The sequence below is a fragment of the Oncorhynchus mykiss genome, chromosome 12, assembly GCF_013265735.2.
Source record: "Oncorhynchus mykiss isolate Arlee chromosome 12, USDA_OmykA_1.1, whole genome shotgun sequence".
NCBI lineage: Eukaryota > Metazoa > Chordata > Actinopteri > Salmoniformes > Salmonidae > Oncorhynchus > Oncorhynchus mykiss.
Window position 1 is genome coordinate 49,106,011 of NC_048576.1, and position 25,545 is coordinate 49,131,555.

General features: G+C 43.7%; 1 protein-coding gene across 1 annotated transcript in view; it reads left to right on the forward strand.

Annotated features, from left to right (window-relative positions):
* Positions 1-6,317: 6,317 nt before the first annotated feature.
* Positions 6,318-25,545, forward strand: part of LOC110537711 (dapper homolog 3) — a 28,759-nt gene continuing 9,531 nt past the window's right edge. Inside the window, exons 1-2 of the mRNA XM_021623991.2 lie at positions 6,318-6,785; positions 22,642-22,771. Of these exons, the coding sequence (XP_021479666.2) occupies positions 6,537-6,785; positions 22,642-22,771 (379 nt within the window). The 5' untranslated portion in view covers positions 6,318-6,536. The remainder of the gene's footprint in view (positions 6,786-22,641; positions 22,772-25,545) is intronic.

Consider the following 25,545-nt stretch of genomic DNA (forward strand, 5'->3'; position numbering starts at 1 on the left):
GTCTGCTGATAGCTGACAACAGGGTGGCAGTTGTTTTAATGTGCAGCGCTAGAGTTCCATGGCCCAGCAGACTCACCTGGGGATAGGGGGATGGACACGTGTTAGTTTGTCTGGGTGACTTGTCTGGAGGAGATGGCATGAGTTTTGGAGTCAGTACATTAAATCCAATCCAACCAGTGGCCCTGGATAATATGCTGTATGTCATCACACAGACAGACAGCCATAGTGAAGGAGGTTTATGTAACAGTGTTGCTTCCGTCCCTCTCCTCACCCCAACCTGGGCTTGAATTAGGGATGCGTAAAATATACAGTACCTCAATGGCATTCAAAGAGAGGAGTGTGCTGTCCATCAGAAAAGTTGCAAAGACTATCCTTCAACCAATTAAAAACGTAAAACAGTGTATTTCCTGACCAAACAGCTGTGTTGGATATGCGTTTCATGCATTTTGGTTTATAAACAGCCTTACTCTGTGGTTCAATTTGAATCTTCCCATTGGCCCATGGCCTCCTGCCAAAACCCTCTAATGAGTCTCTTTGACAGGTTACTCCAGGGGTAGACAGGTTTATGATGTATAGGGCTTCTCCACTCCTCTTATGAGTGGAGAATTATATATATTTAAAAAATATGCATGACATTTATGACATTGAGTGCTCCATGTTCCTGCTGGTAGCAGGCCTTAACCTGGATGCATGGAAATGTCTTGCAGGACTCCTGCATTGGAGTACGGTTGTATATATCTCCACCAGGCTCCTGGAAATCAAATAACAAACCTGCATAGATTAACAAAATAAAATGGTACTTGCATTTAGTCAATTGAAGTCATGGCAGCCATATATGTTTTACACAGCAGTGTACAGGTTTTTGTTCCAGCACTTCACTAAAACCTCATTCAACTAACTGTGGTCTAAATAGAACAAAAACTTCAAATTAAAATCAAATCAAATTTTGTCACAAATACGTGTTTAGCAGATGTTATTGCGGATGTAGCGAAATGCTTGTGTTTCTAGCTCCAACAGCGCAGTAATATCTAACCAGTAATATCTAACAATTTCACAACAATTCACACATCTAAAGTAAAGGAATGGAATTAAGAATATATAAATATTTGGGCGAGCAATGTCAGAGCGGCATAGACTAAGATACAGTAGAATAGGATAGAATACACACTATGCTGAACATATGAGATGAGTAATGCAAAAATCATGAACATTATATAAGTGACTAGTGTTCCATTATTAAAGTGGCCAGTGAATTCAAGTATGTTGGGCCTCTAATGTGCTAGTGATGGCTATTTAACAGTCTGATGGCCTTGAGGTAGAAGCTGTTTTTCAGTCTCTCGGTCCCAGCTTTGATGCACATGTACTGACGTCGGCTTCTTGATGATAGCAGGGTGAACAGGCAGTGGCTAGGCTGGTTGTTAACCTTGATGATCTTTTTGGCCTTTCTGTGAAAATTCGATGTTGTAGGGTTCCTGCAGGGTAGGTAGTTTGCCCCTGGTGATGCGTTGGGCAGACCGAACTACCCTCTGGAGAGCCCTGCGGTTGCGGGCAGTGTAAATACCGTACCAGGTGGTGATACAGCCCGACAGGATGCTCTCAATTGTGCATCTGTGAAATTTTGTCAAGGTTTTAGGTGCCAAGACAGATTTCTTTAGCCTCCTAAGGTGTTGAGCCTTCTTCACCACACTGTCTGTGTGAGTGAACCATTTCAGTTTGTCAGTGGTGTGTACGCAGAGGAACTTGAAGCTTTCCACCTTGTCCACTGCGGTTCCATCGATGTGGATAGGGGGTTGGTCCCTCTGCTGTTTCCTGAAGTCCACGATCAGCTCCTTTGTTTTGTTGACGTTAGGTGAGAGATTATTTTACTGGCACCACACTCCCGGGGCCCTCACCTCCTCCCTGTAGGCTGTCTCGTCATTGCTGGTAGTCAGGCCAATTCCTGTTGTGCTGTCTGCAATCTTGATGATTGAGTTGGAGTTGTGTGTGGCCATGCGGTCATGGGTGAACAGGGAGTACAGGAGAGGGCTGAGGACGCATCCTTGTGGAGCCCAAGTGTTGAGGATCAGCGAAATGGAGGTGTTGTTTCCTACCTTCACCAACTGGGGGTGGCACATCAGGAAATCCAGGACCCAGATGCACAGGGCGGGGTTGAGACCCAGGGCCTCAAGCTTAATGATGAGCTTGGAGGGTACTATGGTGTTGAATGCTGAGCTATAGTCAATGAACAGCATTCTAACATAGGTATTCCTTTTGTCCAGATGGGATAGGGCAGTGTGCAGTTCGATGGCGATTGCATCGTCTCTGGATCTATTGGGGTGGTAGCAAATTGAAGTGGGTCTTGGGTGTCAGGTAAGGTAGAGGTGATACAGTGCCTTGCAAAAGTATTCACCCCCCTTGGCGTTTTTCTTATTTTGTTGCATTACAACCTGTAATTTAACAGTATTTTTATTTCATGTAATGGACATACACAAAATAGTAAGTAAAAAAAAAAAATAATAACTTGTTTAAAAAATTAAAAAAAAATATTCACCCCATTTGCTATGAAGCCCCTAAATAAGGTCTGCTGCAACCAATTACCTTCAGAAGTCACATAATTAGTTAAATAAAGTCAATTTCTGTGCAATCTGTGTCACATGATCTGTCACATGATCTCAGTATATATACACCTGTTCTGAAAGGCACCAGAGTCTGCAACACCACTAAGCAAGGGGCACCACCAAGCAAGCGACGCCATGAAGACCAAGGAGCTCTCCAAACAGGTCAGGGACAAAGTTGTGGAGAAGTACAGATCAGCATTTAGTTATATAAAAATATCAGAAACTTTGAACATCCCAAGGAGCACCATTAAATCCATTATTAAAAAAATAGAAAGAATATGGCACAACAAAAAACCTGCCAAGAGAGGGCTGCCCACCAAAACTCACGGACCAGGCAAGGAGGGCATTAACCAGAGAGGCAACAAAGAGACCAATGATAACCCTGAAGAAGCTGCAAAGCTCCACAGCGGAGATTGGAGTATCTGTCCATAGGACCACTTTAAGCCGTACACTCCACAGAGCTGGGCTTTATGGAAGAGTGACCAGAAAAAAGCCATTTGATAAAAAAATAAAAAAAATAAAACACATTTGGTGTTCGCCAAAAGGCATGTGGGAGACTCCCCAAACATATGGAAGTAGGTACTCTGGTCAGATGAGACTAAAATTTAGCTTTTTGGCCATCAAGGAAAACTCTATGTCTGGCGCAAACCCAACACCTCACATCACCCCGAGAATATCACCCCGAGAATATCATCCCCACAGGGAAGCATGGTGGTGGCAGCATCATGCTGTAGGGATGTTTTTCATCGGCAGGGACTGGGAAACTGGTCAGAATTTAAGGAATGGTGGATGGCGGTGAACCTGTTTGAGTTTCTGCCTATAGGAAGGGAGGAACAAAATGGAGTCATGATCAGATTTTCCAAAGGGAGGGTGGGGGAGGGCACAAACACAAAACAGGAAACAACTACCCACAACCACAGGTGGGAACAGGCTACCTAAGTATGGTTCTCAATCAGAGACAACGATGGACAGCTGCCTCTGATTGGGAACCATACCAGGCCAAACACAGAAATACAAAACATAGAACAAAACAGAATGCCCACCCCAACTCACGCCCTGACCAAACCAAAGTATAGACATAAAAAAGGAACTAAGGTCAGGATGTGACAGTAACGTAGTTACTTTGTATAAATAACTTTTCTTCTCCCCATCAAGTTATTTCCTGAGATTTGCGAATCGCTTTCTACAAACTTACAAAACTTTCTACAAGTTTATGAATCTCTTGGTAATGTGACAACAGTGACAGAACCCTGAGCGTGCACAGAAAAAAATCTGCACATGTATTTTTGTTTCACAGCGGAGTGTTCATAGTCATAAATGTTTTAGTAATAATTCTGAAATGTGCTTGCATATCTTATTGAATATATTCAAATGTCAAGTTACACGTTTGGGACCATAGTCAAATATTTCACACATCATGATACAAGTTTACGAAATTAAATTACACATTTCCAAATTGTCCTTACAACCACGAATATCTATGTGTGACCACGCAATTCAAAATTCAAATTTACGTGGTTCTGTCATCATTATTATCCCATAATCATGTAGGCCATACCCGCACTGTATCTGCGAGTTCGAGCTGTTGGCTATGTACCAAGACCAGAGTGGACATATTTGCTATATATAACGCAACATTTTTAGTCCCAAACCATCAGTAGAGCTGAAAATGCGATGTAAACCCTTTTAACTAGTATTTGTTATTTGGTACACGGGAAATTAACTGCAACAGTTATTTTTATGTGCACGCACAGCCATTTATCTGCAACAAGTAATTTGATGAAAACACGCCACTGGGTACAAACTGGTTGAATCAACGTTGTCTCAACGTAATTTGTCAACGTATTCTGAGGGGGAATCCTTGTGGAAAATAGATTGGATTTGAAAAAAGTAATCAACATAAACGGTTGTTTTGAGGGTGAAAGTTCAACCACAGGATTATGTCATCATGGTAACCATTTTTTTTTACATAAACAAACCTTGTATAAAATATGTTTGAATTTGTATGTTTGAAACAACATGAGATTTTCAACGTTATATCCACTATCAGAAAAAAAGAAGTTTGTGCAGCATCTCATACTGGAGAGTTATTGATCTACAGCTAGCCCTTTGGTCTCCCATCCAGGATTTTAGCCAAGCCAACCACTTAGCTTTGATATTTGTCATTGAATACTACACATGTGCTATCCTGAGAATAATTATTGAGCGATCTCTACTGAATAACCAAATATATTCCCTATTGCTATTGAAGTCATTGCAATGGGTAGGTTTAACAGAGCAAATTCAATTTGTCATACAATATATCATCAACAATACTATTTAGGCCAATACAGCATTTGCAAAATCATCAACAGCTATTGGTTCCAACCCAGGGTTTGGCTAAACCTTTGGTTGACTTCAAATGTAATCTACAACTTAATAATCAATATGTTGGATTCACATCTCCTTCTCAACCAAATATCTATGTTAAAGAATAGGACTAGATCAAATCAAACTTTATTTAAAGTCCATTTAAAGTTTGATTTGATTTAGTCCTATTCTTTAACAATATTATATTTTATATTTGTTTGAGATGAAGACATAAATCAAACATATCAATGATTAATTTGTAGACAAACTGGATATTCAATTGTGTTTGGTTGTAAATGCAACCAAATATCAACACTTGAAGGAGATGTATCTTCTGATTGGATAGTTCCATCTGTGCCACTGACTTAGTCTGGCTTTAATTCCAGTTTGTCTACAAATTAATAATTGACATGTTGGATTCATGTCTCATTAATCTAGGTTAAAGAATAGGACAAAATCAAATCAAACTTTAAATGCACTTTAAATGAAGTTTGATCTGATTTTAGTATGTCACTAAAGTGACATGGACAGATTTTGATTTGACTGTATTTGTCTTCTAATGTAATCACAGAAAGCATGTATGTTCAAGATAGCACGCAAATGTCACCGGTCTGTGGAGATCTTTACATTTGCTATAATAATCTGCGCTGAATCTTGAACAGCATTGTTCACTTACACTATGTATTTTTAATGTAATCACAAATGCATTAGGTTGTGTTAATAGATGAAGCACAGATGTTGTAAGTTGTTGTATAAATACGCAATAGGCTTATCTGATACAAAGTAATGAATGTTGTTGTGCTTTTAAATGGTTGAAAGCATAGTGATAATACATTGAGAATTCAACAAACTTCTGGCTGTCTTTTTGAATGGGTGAATAAAAGGTTGAAGTCTCGTTGATCAACATCTCAACCCAATATAATCAAAATATCCACGTTGACATGACATGGTGTGCCCAATGGGACATCTCTGGTAGGAAAATGCGTATATTGTTTTTATGCGGATTTTAGAATATGAAAATCGCATGAAATTTTGTCACCTATTGGATGGAGACCTAGCTGGTGACTGCAATGGGTTTAGGCGAGGTAGCCAGAGAATGTGCATGGATTTTCATTAAAGGCTGGCCTGGTACAACTTGATCAACGTGTTCCGCTCCCTTGGTGTCAACTTTTACGCATTAAAATTGTCAGAGGGAATATGATGTTGCAAGCAATGGAAAACTAAGGAGAGCTCAGTGTCCAATGGCATCTTAAAGAGTAGAATACCTTTTGAATATTAACTATTTTGATGTTCTGGGCAACCAATGGACCCTCGGAAAAGGCCGGGCATGCTAATGTCAAATTGACAGCTGCGGAATTGGAATCCAGCAACAGCATTGAGCCAGCAGGAGGAATGGGTTCGGTTCTGGCTACAATGTTGCGCAGCTGTAACCTAACGCTTGCTGTGGCTACTTCGAATATCATGAATATCAAAGACTGAAGTAACTTTGAAATTAAAGAATATATGCAGAACATTTAGCCGTACTTGGATACTAAATAGGAAGGAACGGCTGAAAAACGATCGAAGAAGAGTCAAAGAGCAAGGAGAACGATGTACGGAGCGTTTTCTTTCCCAATGACAGCGGAGCGCAGACGGAATAAGGAGCGCCTTGAGGCGAGTTTGGCCGGTATATGTGAGTTGGAGCTACTGAAACAGAGCCAGGAATGCCTAGTGCTCAGCGCCCTCTCCATCCGGGACTCTGTCCCAGGACGCCCGGCATGGGGCAACCTCCAGCCGACCCGGCCTTCTCCCGACACAGCCAACTGTGCGCTGGAGGACTTGAGTTATAGGCGCAAGCCGGTAAGACTTTCGTATTTTACTTAAAATTGCATATTAAATCGATAAAACATTTTCGTATCGATCTAATTCATAGTCTCTTGTTGGACATTTTTTTGGTATTAGTGCGTGGTTATGCTTTTCGTGCTCTTGGAATGAAATTGGCTCATAGCCTAGTGTATCTGTGCGGAATAACAGTACCATCACAAATGTTGACCCGACACCCACATAGAGTGTGCTCAGAGCGCGCGTGACTATTTAAGGCAAAGTTGGTGTATTCTGCGCTTGTGTTTTTTTCATTCCATTGTCTATTGACGCTGTTTCGAAAAATATGTTCACCTGGCTATATTTTCGATATCAGGTCTTGTTTTGAAAAGGTCGGACCGTGCCCACCATCATACTGTAGCATCGACCCTGAAGGTTGTTCATAGTTTCGGGGATAATCTTAGTGTCCACCATTGGTTGGGACACCTGTCAATTATTTATCTAGCCTACTCGGTACTAATCCTATGATGAACTATAATATCTCCATATTTTTTATTGTGTTTTGCAATTCGTATTTCTCTTTCTGATTATTATTTATTTAGGCCTATTGCATGTTATCTCCTGGCTGCTTTTTAAAGAGACATTGGCCGAATTCTATGAATTACCTAGGCTTAATTAGGTATGCCTAAAACACATGTTAAAATATTTTTAGAAGTTAAGATATTTGTGCAGTCATTGCACAGGCAGTTGTTCATTGACCAAGCAATGTTGCCTGGCTACCCAGACTCCTTGCTCTGGAAATACACTGCCATGCCCATGGATATTAGTTTATTCTCAGCAATAAATCTTGTTCTGACTACCTTACCTACCCTTCACCAAATGAGAACACATTCGGAGCCATCTGATTGGTCCAGAAACCGATGGGTCGGGCCAGAGCCAGAATACATGTAGGTAAAGTGGCCGTTTGAAAATTATCCTTGCTATCAAGGATCCTTGGGACATCCCTACCCCATTGAAGTTGAAATGTAAAATAGTAAGGGTTAAGGTTTCGAGTTTGGTTCTCTGTGGCTCAGTTGGTAGAGCATGGCACATACAACTCCAGGATCGTAGGTTTCGCGACCCACTGAGGCCACCAATATGGAAAGTGTATACATTCATGACTGTTAATCGTTTTGGCTAATAGTGTCAGCTAAATAGCATATATTATAGGTAAGGGTTATAGTTAAGGTCAGGGTGAGGGTAGGGGTTAATGTTAGGGTTTAGGGTAGGGACTTCCCAAAGATTCCGGATAGCATTGGCCGTTAGAACATTCGTAATTAGCTTTGATACTCTGATTGGTTAGAGACGATCCAATCGCTGATGACTTTGTACAAGCCCCTCTTGCTCCTTGACACCATAAAAGTGTTGGGAAGATCAGCTCTTTTTACTGACTCTTGAAATCTTCGACTCGTTCAGTCAAAATAATACATCTTTCGACTCATTTAGTTCATTTGAGTCAGTAATGCCCAGAGCACACAGGACCCCCTACCGGCCAACGATGAACTGAAAACTCGAAAAAAACGAAAGAGTCTACAAGCCTCTCGTTCACATGCCCTTCACCATAGGGGGCTTATTGGAGCCGTCATTTTTGACGGAGACTTGTAAACGTGGGCTTTAAACTATTTACATTTGATTGCTAGTCATACAACAAATATACTTTTTTTTAGACATTTGAAACGAGTTCTGGTTGTGGCCGCAACCGGACTAGATTGTGAACGACTCTTGGCGGAGTGCATTGCTTGTCTGCCGTGAGGGTGATGAGCACAATATTGTCCGTGGACTTCAGCCACCCAAATGGTTCGTTCTCGAGTTCCAGTTTGTTGAGCAGAGGCCGTCTATGTTTTGGTTCTACAAAGCTGTGTCTATAATAACATTCAATATTCAATTGATTGCATTCATTCTTGCACCACGCGATCAACTATCAGTCTGTTTCTTCTCTCTGCTGCCGGCAGCATGATCTATTTTCCCATCGTGCAGGTGAAATGAACAACTTAAATGAAACGGGTCACTCAGAAAAACAAATCATGACTCTCGAATCAGTAAAAAGAGTAGTTAAAAAAGAACTAATCGTTCATGAACTGCACATCAATACATCACAAACGACTTCAATGGATTGCTGCGTTGCAAATGACAGAGCAAGGGAAGAATTTGCTGTGAGTTGTCAGACTACAAGGGCTGTACTTGATGCAAGTGTTGCTATCGCCTCATCATGGTCTTGGGTGGTCTCCATAAAGCATGGATTACAATAGCATTGGTAAACAAACAAGACAGGACAAGTATCATTTTCTCCATTGATTAAATTGGTGATATGGGGATAACCTGGACATGGCTTAGAAAATTTGCCACGGGCTACTAAAATAAGAACCATATATATATATATATATATATATATATATATATATTTTTTTTTTATATTTTTTTTTTTACCCCCCTTTTTCTCCCCAACTTTGTGGAATCCAATTGTTAGTAGCTACTATTTTGTCTCATCGCTACAACTCCCGTACGGGCTGGGGAGAGACAAAGGTCGAAAGTCATGCGCCCTCCGAGACACAACCCAACCAAGCCGCACTGCTTCTTAACACAGCGCGCATCCAACCAGGAAGCCAGCCACACCAATGTGTCGGAGGAAACACCGTGCACCTGGCGACCTTGGTTAGCGTCCACTGCGCACAGCCCGCCACAGGAGTCGCTGGTACACGATATCCCTACCGGCCCCTCCCTAACCCGGACGACGCTAGGCCAATTGTGCGTCGCCCCACGGACCTCCTGGTCGCGGCCGGTTAGGGTGCAGCTAGCGCTGCAGTGCCCTTAAATTAACCACTGCGCCACCCAGGAGGCCCCTGAACCATATATTTTATGTTAATTACAATTTACTTGCCCCGGCAGTGAACTATCTCGCTGCCTATAAATAGCATCTTAAAAATTGCCTCCAGCATCAAGCAAGAAATTTTATGTGAATGTAATCTAAATGGTTTCCTTGCCTTTTAGCTTTCCATCTAATATAGACTGAAAAACGACACGCATGACTTGCACACAACCCCTATATAGAGGTCACTTTAAATCTCTGTCTCTCTCTGTCGCTTCGGGCCACTGTGTGAAGAATAGCCACAGATTAACTGGAATATTGATAGGCCATTGCTCTTGTGTTGTTCATTTTGCATCGTTCGTGCCCCGGGTGGTCGAGGTTTGCGCGTTTTAGACCATTCCATTGGTCCACATAGTGAGTCATGCAAAACAAACTCACTCAATGATCACCTTGTGGGCAATTTGGTTCGGCGCTAATGCTTGAAATATTTTTGAAGGATTGTCTTTGTGGGTTTTAAACAATAAATCCTTCAAAATGTTCATTATGTGGACTATCCAGTATCTGATGATTTTATATGACTATTTCTACACAAAAGAAAGATATTGGGCCATGCCGTTTCGGGGCCCAGATTAAGCCTAATCCTAAAAAGCATGTTCACTGGAGATTCTCAATTTTAAGTAATTTTTGTCCAATGCTTAATCAGCGCAGCACAAGTTATTCCTGGCCCACAATATATGCACCAAGCAAAAGATCGGCAATCAGTATTTCTCCAAATGCTTTCCTACATGTTACAAATCCATCATTGGGAGCAGATCTCCAATGGAGGAGCTATTCATTAAGTTACGTATAGGTCAATCAATAGGAAATAAGGATTTTGCCATCTGACCTCCTCCCCACATAAAGGGCTGTGCATCCCAAATGGCACCTTATTCGCTATATAGTGCACTAATTATGACCAGAACATATGGGGCTCTGGTCAAAAGTAGAATGTAAGGCATAGGGTGTTATTTGGGACACATCCAAGCTGACCCATTGCAGATAGCCTGCTCTTAGACCAGACCTCACATCTGCCTGATTCATAACCAAACAGTGCTTGATTCTCCTTCTGCAGTGTGATAAAGATAAGGCAATAACCAGGGCCAGGTGTAAGGGATTGCTGTGTGTTTGTTTGTGGGACTGTGTGTGTGGGCATGTGTCTGTGTGTGTCACAGGAGAAAGTTGAGTGGAAGATGCTGCCATGTGGTTAAGGTTGGAGGTGTGTGTGTGTGCGTGCCATGTGCGTATGAGTTTGTGTGTGTGTGTGCGTGTGTATTTGTGCGTGAGCAGACCCTCCAGGTTTATTCCTGAGGCAGTGGTGCTGACAGCCATCTTAAAACAGACAACAGCTGGGAAATCACATATGGTCCCCATTTCAGAGGAAAAGTGTGTGTTTGTGTGTGTGCTTAAAAGAGAAAACGGATTAATGTGTTTGTGTGTGAATATGGAGGACAGATTGGAGGACAGATTGTGTGTATTGTATTTGTGATATCTAATCAGTGCTGCTATGTGATATCAATGTATGTGTGGGAATGTTATTCAAATAATATGTTTGTGTGTGTGTGTGTGTGTGTGTGTGTGTGTGTGTGTGTGTGTGTGTGTGTGTGTGTGTGTGGGCGCACGCGTGTGTGAATGTGCATGTGTTTGTCCTCCCATTAGCAGGCTGTACTGTAAGCCCCCCCATGGAGCCTCTTGCAGCTGTGTGGCCATGTGTCACCGGAGCTTCTCATATTGTGACACTCACACTCTACTCTAATGTTTAATGTGTGTGTGTGTGGGTGTGTGTGTTTGCGTAGCCTGTGTGTGTTTTGTGTGTGTTTCATGCCTAGCTGTGTTGGGTAAACATTGTGGAGTGTCAGGCGAGTGTGTGTACAGAATCAAAGCAGTAGAGCGAGAGAGAGAGAGAAGGGGGGTTGTTGTCACTTCTCTCTTGTTGTGGGGTCTCTAGACACACTCTGGGGTGAAGTTTCCCTAGGTACACTTCTAGGATCAGATTCCCCTCCCCTCCCCAATCCTAAACATAACCATTAGTGTCTATGGACAACTTCACCCTACTCCCTCTACACATAGTTCCTGGGATGAGGGGAGTGGGTAGAAGCTCCAAACCACTGACGTAGGGTCAGATCTTTTTCCATTCCCCTAATGGTTTGTATAAGGGAGTAATCTGATCCCAGATCTATGGCTAATGACAACCTTGACCTCGAACCCTCCACCATCTCCAACCTCCTGAAAAGAACCCCCATGTTGGCTTGAGGTGAAAATATGTGCAACACAATTATGGATCTCCTCTATCACCACCACCACCACCCCCCAGCTCCACGGAGGCCGACTACCAACCTCAGTACCCAGCTTCAGGGCTCCCTGCTTGGCTTCGCTGAGCAGCAGGCTGCCTTCCCTCCCCTGCTGGGAGTTGGAGGATAAAGCAGGGGCATAATTAGCCGTACTCAGTGCTGAGAGAAGCTGTTAGCGGTTGTTAGCAGTGAGCCGCGATGCAGGCTGTTAATAATTGATGGGAACAAAAGGTTTAATTGCACAGGAATCCTGCCTGAAGAAAGACATAAGTGGAAGCCGGGATGAGGACTGTGTGTAGACTCGAATGGAGCATGCTTGTGGGTGTATTGTAGCTGGGTAGAAAGGGATAGGAAGTTGTAATGTATTGTAGTGCTGGTGTCTGTCTGTTAGGGTGAGTGTTTTTTGGGGGGAGTGTGAAAGGGAGAAAAAGGGATAGGAGAGGGCTGAATAATTGATTAAGGGAGATGGAGATGCTTGTGGAGATTGATTTAGTGTTGCTCTAAGGGGATTGCTGTGTGACTTGCCTTCAATCTCTCTCACTCAGTCGCTCCTCCGAACTCTCTCTTTCTCTCCTTCTTTCTCTCAATTCAATTTCAATTTAAGGGGCTTTATTGGCATGGGAAACATATCTCCCTTTTTCTCTCCTGTCCTTTTCCCCTCATTTTCCTTTTCTCTCCCTCTCTATCCCACTTATGGAGAAGGCACCTCACTTTGTTGCCGTGACAACGCTAGGGGTGTTACGTCATTGGGTTTACCTAACAAGCTTAAGGCTGTGTCCCAAATGGCATCCTATTCCCTTTATAGTGCACTACTTTTGACCAGGGCCTATGGGGAATATGGTGCCATTTGGGATGCACAGTTAGAGTTGATTTTACTTTGGGTGCTTCCAGCAGGCCCTTTGGGGGCCCCCGTCATCAGCAAACACAAACACACCACTGTGATTTGACCTGTCAGAGAGCCCTGCACAAAGGCAGCGTGGCCTCCCGCGTACTCACACACACTACACTGCTCCACACCGCACCACACCACAGCACACTGCACAGTGTGGGGGCTTCTGTTTGAGCTGGATGGTTTTGTGCCCTCCAGTGTGGTCTGTATGCACGTGCGTGTGATTGAGCGAGAGTGTGTGAATGCGGGTGTGTGCACACTATTGAACAACTCACAAAGCAAAAAAAGTCTATACAGTTAAGCACAATGTGACTTCATTCAGCTGCACCACTCTGGAAACTCTGTGTGCACGTCCCCAATGGTACCATATTCCCTATATAGTCCACTCCTTTTGACCAGGGCCCATAGTAACCCAGCAATATAATACTTTATTAAAAGATAAACCCACTCCAAAACGATATTTTGGTATTTTGTTAGTCCACACACTGTTGATACAATTCCAAAATGTTTTGATTGTCAGCAGTCAAGTTTTCAAGATATTTTATAGTCAAGAAGCAATGTGAAGCAACTTGCCACATCATCAAGATGATGCCGAACTAGAGGAAATATGGGAAGGTTCGAGGCCTGCAGGAGAGGTACTAGGAGTTAGGCTAGACTCCCAGAACTTGCAGGGAGAATGCATCTAGATTTAATCACTTTTTAAAGATGGCTTGAATCATTTAGACTAGGGAAATGAAATGTGTGTGAGGTAGGGGAGGGGGAGAGAAAGACGCTTTACTGTAACTCAAGGCAATTGCTGTTTATTAATATGTTTTAGATTATGAGCCTTTTCAGCGTTAATAATGATGGTATTGGGAAACAAAGGTTCTAACGCTGAACTTAGCTTTAAGATTATTTTGGGAAACCGGTCCCAAAGCTACTTACAGGCGCAATTAGGGTTAAGTGCTTTGCTCAAGGGCACATTGACCGATTTTTCGCACAGTCGGCTAAGGGATTTGAACCAGCGACTTTTCAGTTATTAAACTAACGCTCTTAACCGCAAGACTACCACAGCCTTGTGCGTGTGGGGTGCGTGCGTGCGAGAATTACCTGAGTTAATGTCATGCATGCGCTGGATAAAAGGACCTGTGTGTGGGTTTAGGAGCAACTCATGTGAGACCGCATCGGTTCAATAGGCACTTGCTTCCTTTATACACACATACACCTCACAGCCTCTATGTGTAATCCCTAAGATCAAACCTCTGTAAACCCTATACAGGTCAAACTACAAAGGCTCTGGTCCTACGTATATCCTCGGATTAACACTCCAAGTGCACCAGTCAACTCCACTTACAATCCATTTAGTTCACATGGAGAACAGGGAAGTGTTCCCCTGCTCTAGCAGGCTTTTGTTCCAGCCCAGAACTATCTGTCGTAGTACTAAATCAAATCAAATTGTACTTGTCACATGTGCCAAATACAACAGGTAGACCTTACTGTGAAATGCTAACTTACGAACCCCTAACTGACAGAGCAGTTTATAAAAATACGGATAAGAGATAAAAGTAACAAGTAATTAAAGAGGAGCAGTAAAATATACAATATATACAGGGGGGTGCCGGTACATAGTCAATGTGCAGGGGCACCGGTTAGTTGAGGTAGTATGTAAATGTAGGTAGAGTTAATTAAAGTGACTATGCTTAGATGACAACAGAGAGTGGCAGAGGTGTGAAGAAGGGAGGGGGGCAATGTGAATAGTCTGGGTAGCCATTTGACTAGATGTTCAGGAGTCTTATGGCTTGGGGGTAAAAGCTGTTTAGAAGCCTCTTGGACCTAGACATGGTGCTCCGGTACCGCTTGCTGTGTGGTAGCAGAGAGAGCAGTCTATAACTAGGGTGGCTGGAGTCTTTGACAATTTTCAGGGCCTTCCTCTGACACCGCCTGGTATAGAGGTCCTGGATGGCAGGAAGCTTGGCCCCAGCGATGTATTGTGGAGTGCAATAGAGACTTCATCATCTGTGGATCTGTTGGGGCATATGCAAATTGGAGTGGGTCTAGGGTTTCTGGGATGATGGTGTTGATGTGAGCCATGACCAGCCTTTCAAAGCACTTCATGGCTACAAACATGAGTGCTACGGGTCGGTAGTCATTTAGGCAGGTTACCTTAGTGTTCTTGGTCACAGGGACTATGATGGTCTGCTTAAAACATGCTGGTATTATAGACTCGGATAGAGAGAGGTTGAAAATGTCAGTGAAGACACTTGCTAGTTGGTCAGCGCATGCTCTCAGTACATGTCCTGGTAGTCCGTCTGGCCCTGCGGCCTTGTGAATGTTGACCTGTCTAAAGGTCTTACTCACATCGGCTGCGGAGAGTGTGATCACACAGTCTTCCGGTACAGCTGGTGCTCTCATACCATGTTTCAGTGTTATTTGCCTCGAAGCTAGCATAGAAGTAGTTTAGCTCATCCGGTAGGCTCGTGTCACTGGGCAGCTCTCGGCTGTGCTTCCCTTTGTAGTCTGTAATGGTTTGCAGGCCCTGCCACATCTGACAAGCATCAGAGCCGGTGTAGTACTTTAAAAAAAATATATATTTCACCTTTATTTAACCAGGTAGGCAAGTTGAGAACAAGTTCTCATTTACAATTGCGACCTGGCCAAGATAAAGCAAAGCAGTTCGACACATACAATGACACAGAGTTACACATGGAGTAAAAGAAACATACAGTCAATAATACAGTATAAACAAGTCTATATACGATGTGAGCAAATGAGGTGAGATAAGGGAGGTAAAGGCAAAAAAAGGCCATGGTGGCAAAGTAAATACAATATAGCAAGTAAAACACTGGAATGGTAGATTTTCAGTGGAAGAATGTGCAAAGTAGAAATAAAAATAATGGGGTGCAAAGGAGCAAAATAAATAAATAAATAAAATAAATACAGTAGGGAAAGAGGTAGTTGTTTGGGCTAAATTATAGGTGGGCTATGTACAGGTGCAGTAATCTGTGAGCTGCTCTGACAGTTGGTGCTTAAAGCTAGTGAGGGAGATAAGTGTTTCCAGTTTCAGAGATTTTTGTAGTTCGTTCCAGTCATTGGCTGCAGAGATCTGGAAGGAGAGGCGGCCAAAGAAATAATTGGTTTTGGGGGTGACCAGAGAGATATACCTGCTGGAGTGCGTGCTACAGGTGGGTGATGCTATGGTGACCAGCGAGCTGAGATAAGGGGGGACTTTACCTAGCAGGGTCTTGTAGATGACATGGAGCCAATGGGTTTGGCGACGAGTATGAAGCGAGGGCCAGCCAACGAGAGTGTACAGGTCGCAATGGTGGGTAGTATATGGGGCTTTGGTGACAAAACGGATTGCACTGTGATAGACTGCATCCAATTTGTTGAGTAGGGTATTGGAGGCTATTTTGTAAATGACATCGCCGAAGTCGAGGATTGGTAGGATGGTCAGTTTTACAAGGGTATGTTTGGCAGCATGAGTGAAGGATGCTTTGTTGCGAAATAGGAAGCCAATTCTAGATTTAACTTTGGATTGGAGATGTTTGATGTGGGTCTGGAAGGAGAGTTTACAGTCTAACCAGACACCTAGGTATTTGTAGCTGTCCACGTATTCCAAGTCAGAGCCGTCCAGAGTAGTGATGTTGGACAGGCAGGCAGGTGCAGGCAGCGATCGGTTGAAGAGCATGCATTTAGTTTTACTTGTATTTAAGAGCAATTGGAGGCCACGGAAGCAGCGTTGTATGGCATTGAAGCTTGCCTGGAGAGTTGTTAACACATTGTCCAAAGTACGACTCAATCTAAGTCCTGTATTGATGCTTTGCCTGTTTGATGGTTCGTCGGAGGGCATAGCGGGATTTCTTAAAAGCTTCCGGGCTAGAGACCCTCTCCTTGAAAGTGGCCACTCTAGCCTTTAGCTCAGTGCGGATGCTGCCTCTAATCCATGGTTTCTGGTTGGGGTATGTACGTATGGTCACTGTGGGGACGACGTCATTGATGCACTTATTGATGAAGTCAATGACAGATTTTGTGTATTGGAGTCTGTGCTAGCAAACAGTCCTGTAGCTTAGCATCTGCTTCATCTGACCACTTTTTTATTGATCTAGTCACTGGTGCTTCCTGCTTTAATTTTTGATTGTAAGCAGGAATCAGGAGGATGGAATTATGGTCAGATTTGCCAAGTGGAGGGCAAGTGAGAGCTTTGTATGCATCTCTGTGTGTTGAGTATAGGTGGTCCAGAGTTATTTTCCCTCTGGATGCACATTTAACATGTTGATAGAAATGAGGTAAAATTGATTTAAGTTTCCCTGCATTTAAGTCTCCGGCTACTCGGAGCACCACCTGTGGGTGAGCGTTTTCTTTTTTTGGTTATGGCGGAATACAGCTCCTTCAATACTTTCTTGGTGCCAGCCTCTGACTGTGATGGTATGTAAACAGCTACAAAGAATATAGATGAGAACTCTCTCGGTAAGTAATGTGGTCTGCAGCTTATCATGAGAAACTCTACCTCAGGCGAGCAATGGCTCGAAACTTCCTTAGATATCGTGCACCACCTGTTGTTTACAAAAATACATAGACCGCCTCCCCTTGTCTTACCTGACGCCACTGTTCTATCCTGCCAGTACAGTGCCTTGCGAAAATATTCGGCCCCCTTGAACTTTGCGACCTTTTGCCACATTTCAGGCTTCAAACATAAATATATAAAACTGTATTTTTTTGTGAAGAATCAACAACAAGTGGGACACAATCATGAAGTAGAACGACATTTATTGGATATTTCAAACATTTTTAACATATTCAAAACTGAAAAATTGGGCGTGCAAAATTATTCAGCCCCCTTAAGTTAATACTTTGTAGCGTCACCTTTTGCTGCGATTACAGCTGTAAGTCGCTTGGGGTATGTCTCTATCAGTTTTGCACATTGAGAGACTGAAATGTTTTCCCATTCCTCCTTGCAAAACAACTCGAGCTCAGTGAGGTTGGATGGAGAGCATTTGTGAACAGCAGTTTTCAGTTCTTTCCACAGATTCTCGATTGGATTCAGGTCTGGACTTTGACTTGGCCATTCTAACACCTGGATATGTTTATTTTTGAACCATTCCATTGTAGATTTTGCTTTATGTTCTGGATCATTGTCTTGTTGGAAGACAAATCTCCGTCCCAGTCTCAGGTCTTTTGCAGATTCCATCAGGTTTTCTTCCAGAATGGTCCTGTATTTGGCTCCATCCATCTTCCCATCAATTTTAACCATCTTCCCTGTCCCTGCTGAAGAAAAGCAGGCCCAAACCATGATGCTGCCACCACCATGTTTGACAGTGGGGATGGTGTGTTCAGCTGTGTTGCTTTTACGCCAAACATAACGTTTTGCATTGTTGCCAAAAAGTTCCATTTTGGTTTCATCTGACCAGAGCACCTTCTTCCACATGTTTGGTGTGTCTCCCAGGTGGCTTGTGGCAAACTTTAAACAACACTTTTTATGGATATCTTTAAGAAATGGCTTTCTTCTTGCCACTCTTCCATAAAGGCCAGATTTGTGCAATATACAACTGATTGTTGTCCTATGGACAGAGTCTCCCACCTCAGCTGTAGATCTCTGCAGTTCATCCAGAGTGATCATGGGCCTCTTGGCTGCATCTCTGATCAGTCTTCTCCTTGTATGAGCTGAAAGTTTAGAGGGACGGCCAGGTCTTGGTAGATTTGCAGTGGTCTGATACTCCTTCCATTTCAATATTATCGCTTGCACAGTGCTCCTTGGGATGTGCTCCTTGGGATTCCGCTAGTCTTTGGTGAGTAATCGCAGTCCTCATGTCCAGAAGTTATTATCGGTTATAAGTGACGGTAGTTGCAACATTATGCACAAAAATAGCACAAAGTTAAGTTTCAAACAACGCAGATAAACAAACAAAAAAACACAATCGGTTGGGGGCACGTAAAACATCTGCCTTCTGCTCCTGCGTCATTATTACCCTGATAACCCTCAAATTAGTTAGTGTTCATCAATCACCCTCTCTAACTCTTGTGTTCATCAATCACCCACTCTAACATCTTTACCCTCCCACTTATTTTCCCTCCTCCTCCTCCTCCTCCTCCTCCACTTCAGCAGTTAGAGTTCCTCTGAGCACAAAACCTGACTCAGTCTTACCAGAGAGAGAAATGGTGGAGGGGGTAGTGAGAGACTGACATCCCAGGGTGGTATGTTTGCATCCCTTGTTCCCCCCCTCTTCCCTGAGGTTGTTGGACCACCCCTGCCACTGACTGGAGTGGCGGGGCCTGCTCCTTGTCCTATGAATCGCTCCACTGTGGAACCCTGGAGGGGAGAGAGGAAGGGGGAAAGGACAGGCCACTAGGGTTATAGGAAGGGGGTGACAGTTTTGGAGCTGACATTTTGTCAGAGTGATTGACACATGGATTTAACAGAAAAAAAATGAATTTGTGATGAAAAGATACATCTCTCTATTTAATGCTGTCTTGATCTCTCTCTCTCTTTCAATTGAATTCAAAAAACCTTATTGATTTAGAAAGTTAGAGCACTTACATTGTCAAAGCAAACATAAAACAAGGATGGTTGGGTAAGACAGGATGATCTTTCTCTCTTCTCTCTCATCTGTTTCTCCTTCTCTCTATTTACATCTCTCTCCTCTCTCTCTCCCCCCAACTCTTCCTCTCTTCCTCCATTTCAGCCTCTACCCTTTCCTCTTGCCCTTCTTTCCAGTAAGTTCCCCATGTTTAGCTGGATGGATCAGCATGCCTGTGTTTTCACCCCACAGCTCCCCTGCTTTCATATGGTACTTTTTACTGGGTGAGAAATACCTGATTCAAACAGGGATGCCCAGTTCGTTCTTAGCTGCACTGTGGAAACCTTCCCCACTTCATCAGATGTTTGGCTCCCCTGGCGAGTCTAACAGCTATCAGCATAATTCCCCCTCTCTTTCTCCTCTGTATACAATATGGCACATTATCTCTGCCATATTACCCAGCAGGCTTTTCTGCCTTCTCAGCTGGTGGAACCATACCGATGTTATGAGCCAGCAGTGTGTTTGTGTGTGTGTGTGTGTGTGATTCAGCAGTGATTCGGACATTCCTATAAAAAGTAAGTCATCTCCCAATGCTGAATTTGTATTTTTATCCCTCACCTGAACCAACAAGATGTGTATAAGCTGTATTTCAGAACAATCCTAATGGTCGAAAAGCAATATATTAACTGATTAGAACAAGTTACGTGCTAGAAATCAGCTCTTTACTGTTCAATGTGTATATGGAAACTTTTAGATTTGGTCTCAGATCATGGTAAGCATGTAAGGTTGGAGAAATCATCTTACTCTGTACACATATAGGGTTGAGTTGTGTCCCTCATTTGCCCTCTCTCCCTCTATCTACCCCCTCTCTCTTTTTCTCTCTTTCTCCCTCGCTTCCCTGCTATGAGCATTTCGGTAAATGGACGCTCGATTGGTTGATTGATTATGCAATTTATTTATTGATTGAGTAAGAGATGCTCAAGGTTTGCCCCCTATAATGCTTCACTAAGAGATTTGAGAGTGGTTGTCTTGTATTTTACTCCCCCCTCTCTCCCTCTCCCTCTTCTCTCTCTCTCTGGTTCTCCTTCTGTCTGTAATATATTCGGTACTGCTGTGCCGCTCATGGGGCGAAGGCTGAGGCCTGTTGTTTTGACAGTTTTAACCTCCTCCAAAGCCGATGCTGTTCCCATCCTTCACCAACCATTTGTTTGAGAGATTTGGCAGAGGCTTTGTGTGTGTGTGTGTGTGTGTGTGTGCACCCGTGTGTGTGTGCATGCGCAACCGTGTATGTACAGTGCCTTGCGAAAGTATTCGGCCCCCTTGAACTTTGCGACCTTTTGCCACATTTCAGGCTTCAAACATAAAGATATAAAACTGTATTTGTTTGTGAAGAATCAACAACAAGTGGGACACAATCATGAAGTGGAACGACATTTATTGGATATTTCAAACTTTTTTAACAAATCAAAAACTGAAAAATTGGGCGTGCAAAATTATTCAACCCCCTTAAGTTAATACTTTGTAGCGCCACCTTTTGCTGCGATTACAGCTGTAAGTCGCTTGGGGTATGTCTCTATCAGTTTTGCACATCGAGAGACTGACATTTTTTCCTATTCCTCCTTGCAAAACAGCTCGAGCTCAGTGAGGTTGGATGGAGAGCATTTGTGAACAGCAGTTTTCAGTTCTTTCCACAGATTCTCGATTGGATTCAGGTCTGGACTTTGACTTGGCCATTCTAACACCTGGATATGTTTATTTTTGAACCATTCCATTGTAGATTTTGCTTTATGTTTTGGATCATTGTCTTGTTGGAAGACAAATCTCCGTCCCAGTCTCAGGTCTTTTGCAGACTCCATCAGGTTTTCTTCCAGAATGGTCCTGTATTTGGCTCCATCCATCTTCCCATCAATTTTAACCATCTTCCCTGTCCCTGCTGAAGAAAAGCAGGCCCAAACCATGATGCTGCCACCACCATGTTTGACAGTGGGGATGGTGTGTTCAGCTGTGTTGCTTTTACGCCAAACATAACGTTTTGCATTGTTGCCAAAAAGTTCCATTTTGGTTTCATCTGACCAGAGCACCTTCTTCCACATGTTTGGTGTGTCTCCCAGGTGGCTTGTGGCAAACTTTAAACAACACTTTTTATGGATATCTTTAAGAAATGGCTTTCTTCTTGCCACTCTTCCATAAAGGCCAGATTTGTGCAATATAAGACTGATTGTTGTCCTATGGACAGAGTCTCCCACCTCAGCTGTAGATCTCTGCAGTTCATCCAGAGTGATCATGGGCCTCTTGGCTGCATCTCTGATCAGTCTTCTCCTTGTATGAGCTGAAAGTTTAGAGGGACGGCCAGGTCTTGGTAGATTTGCAGTGGTCTGATACTCCTTCCATTTCAATATTATCGCTTGCACAGTGCTCCTTGGGATGTTTAAAGCTTGGGAAATCTTTTTGTATCCAAATCCGGCTTTAAACTTCTTCACAACAGTATCTCGGACCTGCCCGGTGTGTTCCTTGTTCTTCATGATGCTCTCTGCGCTTTTAACGGACCTCTGAGACTATCACAGTGCAGGTGCATTTATACGGAGACTTGATTACACACAGGTGGATTGTATTTATCATCATTAGTCATTTAGGTCAACATTGGATCATTCAGAGATCCTCACTGAACTTCTGGAGAGAGTTTGCTGCACTGAAAGTAAAGGGGCTGAATAATTTTGCACGCCCAATTTTTCAGTTTTTGATTTGTTAAAAAAGTTTGAAATATCCAATAAATGTCGTTCCACTTCATGATTGTGTCCCACTTGTTGTTGATTCTTCACAAAAACATACAGTTTTATATCTTTATGTTTGAAGCCTGAAATGTGGCAAAAGGTCGCAAAGTTCAAGGGGGCCGAATACTTTCGCAAGGCACTGTATATCCTTGTATCTCAGTATATATCTAAGATGTGGGGGGAATGACGTGTTACTATTCCACTGTTTTGTTCATTAAAAAATATATTGTCACATAGGTGCAGTGAAATGTTGTTTTACAGGGTCAGCCATAGGAGTACAGCACCCCTGGAGCAAATTATGGTTAGGTGCCTTGCTCAAGGGCCCATCAACAGATCTTTTCACCTTGTCGGCTCGGGTATTCAAACCAGCTACCTTTCGGTTACTGGCCCAACACTCTATCCGCTAGGCTACCTGCCGCGTGTTGTAATAGCAGTCATCAAATGTGAAGGTTGTTTGCGATCTGGGATTGTCTCTGGCTTTGTTGCTGACCCTGGGAGATGAGACTGTGTGTGTAGAACATCCAAATACAGTCTCTAACCCTGATTATATTTCTCTCTTTGTGTTCCAGAGCAGTCTACAGTGTAGTCCTTGGGGTCTGATGGCATCTCTGGAGCAGCAGGTTGGAGAGCTGAGGGTTAATACAGCGGATAACGCAGTGGAGCCCCCGACTGACGTGGTGGACTATCGGCCCCGCTCTGGTAACATAACTCTACACAAATTGGACCCTTGAGTATGGTTGCAAAATTCCCAGGTTTTCCAGATATCACGGTTTCAAGATTCCTGGAACAGGGAATAAGCAGGAAATCTGGGAATCCTCCAACTGGGATTTCTGGAAAACCTGTGATGGTAAAGTTACCAGAATTTTGCAAACTTTTCCGTAAGCCATTTGTTCAATCTATCATCTTTCTGCTAAACAAAACATAGCCATTGTCGGTAGTATGACAGAAAGTGTAAATTATGTGATCTACTATGTGTAACGGGGGTGGTTGCGTGATGAGTATCCTTACCCAAGACCAGAAGACTTGTGTTAGCTCCTATAAGCTAAACTACAGGACTGTTTTGCTATCACAGACTGGAACATGTTCCAGGATTCTTCCGATGGCATTGAGGAGTACACCACATCAGTCACTGGCTTTAAGTGCATCAATACGTGCATCGAGAACGTTGTCCCCACAGTGACTGTACGTACGTACCCAAACCAGAAGCCATGGATTACAGGCAACATTCACACTGAGCTAAAGGGCAGAGCTTCGACTTTCAAGGTGCGGGACTCTAACCCAGAAGCTTACAAGAAATCCTACCATGCCCTGCGACGAACCATCAAACAGGCAAAGCGTCAATATAGGGCTGAGATTGAATCATACTACACCGGCTCCGACGCTCGTCTTATGTGGCAGGGCTTGCAAACTATTACAGACTACAAAGGGAAGCACAGCCGGGAGCTGCCCAGTGACACGAGCCTACCAGACGAGCTAAATCACTTCTATGCTCGCTTCGAGGCAAGCAACACTGAGGCATGCATGAGAGCATCAGCTGTTCCGGACGACTGTGTGATCACGCTCTCCGTAGCCGACGTGAGTAAGACCTTTAAACAGGTCAACATACACAAGGCTGGGGGGCCAGACGGATTACCAGGACGTGTGTTCCGGGCATGTGCTGACCAACTGGCAGGTGTCTTCACTGATATTTTCAACATGTCCCTGATTGAGTTTGTAATAAGCAGACCACCATAGTCCCTCTGCCCAATAACACAAAGGCAACCTGCCTAAATGACTACAGACCCGTAGCACTCACGTCTGTAGCCATGAAGTGCTTTGAAAGGATGGTAATGACTCACATCGACACCATTATCCCAGAAACCCTAGACCCACTCCAATTTGCATACCGCCCAAACAGATCCACAGATGATGCGATCTCTACTGCACTCCACACTGCCGTTTCCCACCTGGACAAAAGGAACACTTATGTGAGAATGCTATTCATTGACTACAGCTCAGCGTTCAACACCATAGTACCCTCAAAGCTCATCACTAAGCTAAGGATCCTGGGACTAAACACCTCCCTCTGCAACTGGATCCTGGACATCCTGACAGGCCGCCCCCAGGTGGTGAGGGTAGGTAGCAACTGCCACGCTGATCCTCAACACTGGAGCTCCCCAGGGGTGCATGCTCAGTCCCCTCCTGTACTCCCTGTTCACCCACGACTGCATGGCCAGGCACGACTCCAACACCATCATTAACTTTACAGATGACACAACAGGGGTAGGCCTGATCACTGACAATGATGAGACAGCCTATAGGGAGGAGGTCAGAGACCTAGCCGGGAGGTGCCAGGAAACTACAGTGGACAACAGGAAAAGGAGGACCGAGTATGCCCCCATTCTCATCGACGAGGCTGTAGTGGAGTAGGTTGAGAGTATTAAGTTCCTTGGTGTCCACATCACCAACAAACTAGAATGGTCCAAACACACCAAGACAGTCGTGAAGAGGGCACGACAAAGCCTATTCCCCTTCAGGAAACAAAAAAGATTTGGCATGGGTCCTGAGATCATCAAAAGGTTTTAGAGCTGCAACATCGAGAGCATCCTGACTGGTTGCATCACTGCCTGGTACGGCAATTGCTCGGCCTCCGACCGCAAGGCACTACAGAGGGTAGTGCGTACGGCCCATCACGGTACATCACTGGGGCTAAGCCGCCTTCCATCCAGGATCTCTACACCAGGCGGTTTCAGAGGAAGGCCCTAAAAATTGTCAAAGACCCCAGTCATACTTTTCTCTCTACTACCGCATGGCAAGCGGTACCGGAGTGCCAAGTCTAGGACAAAAAGGCTTCTCAACAGTTTTTACCCCCAAGCCATAAGACTCCTGAACAGGTATCAAATGGCTACCCGGACTATCTGCATTGTGTGCCTCCCCCTAACCCCTCTTTACACTGCTGCTACTCTCTGTTTATCATATATGCACAGTCACTTTAACTATACATTCATGTACATATGTACATACTTCCTCAATTGGCCCGACCACCCAGTGCTCCGCACATTGGCTAACCGGGCTATCTGCATTGTGTCCCGCCACCCGCCAACCCCTCTTTACGCTACTGCTACTCTCTGGTCATCATATATGCATAGTCACTTTAACCATATCTACATGTACATACTACCCCAATCAGCCTGACTAACCAGTGTCTGTATGTAGCCTCGCTACTTTTATAGCCTCGCTACTGTATATAGCCTGTCTTTTTACTGTTGTTTTATTTCTTTACCTACCTATTGTTCACCTAATACCTTTTTTGCACTATTGGTTAGAGCCTGTAAGTAAGCATTTCACTGTAAGGTCTACACCTGTTGTATTCGGCGCACGTGACAAATAAACTTTGATTTGATTTGATAAGCTAATGCCTAGTCTTTAGCTTAGTGGGCTAACACAGTCTTGTAGTGAGCAGGACACCCAGCTTCCAACCCAGTCTGTCACAT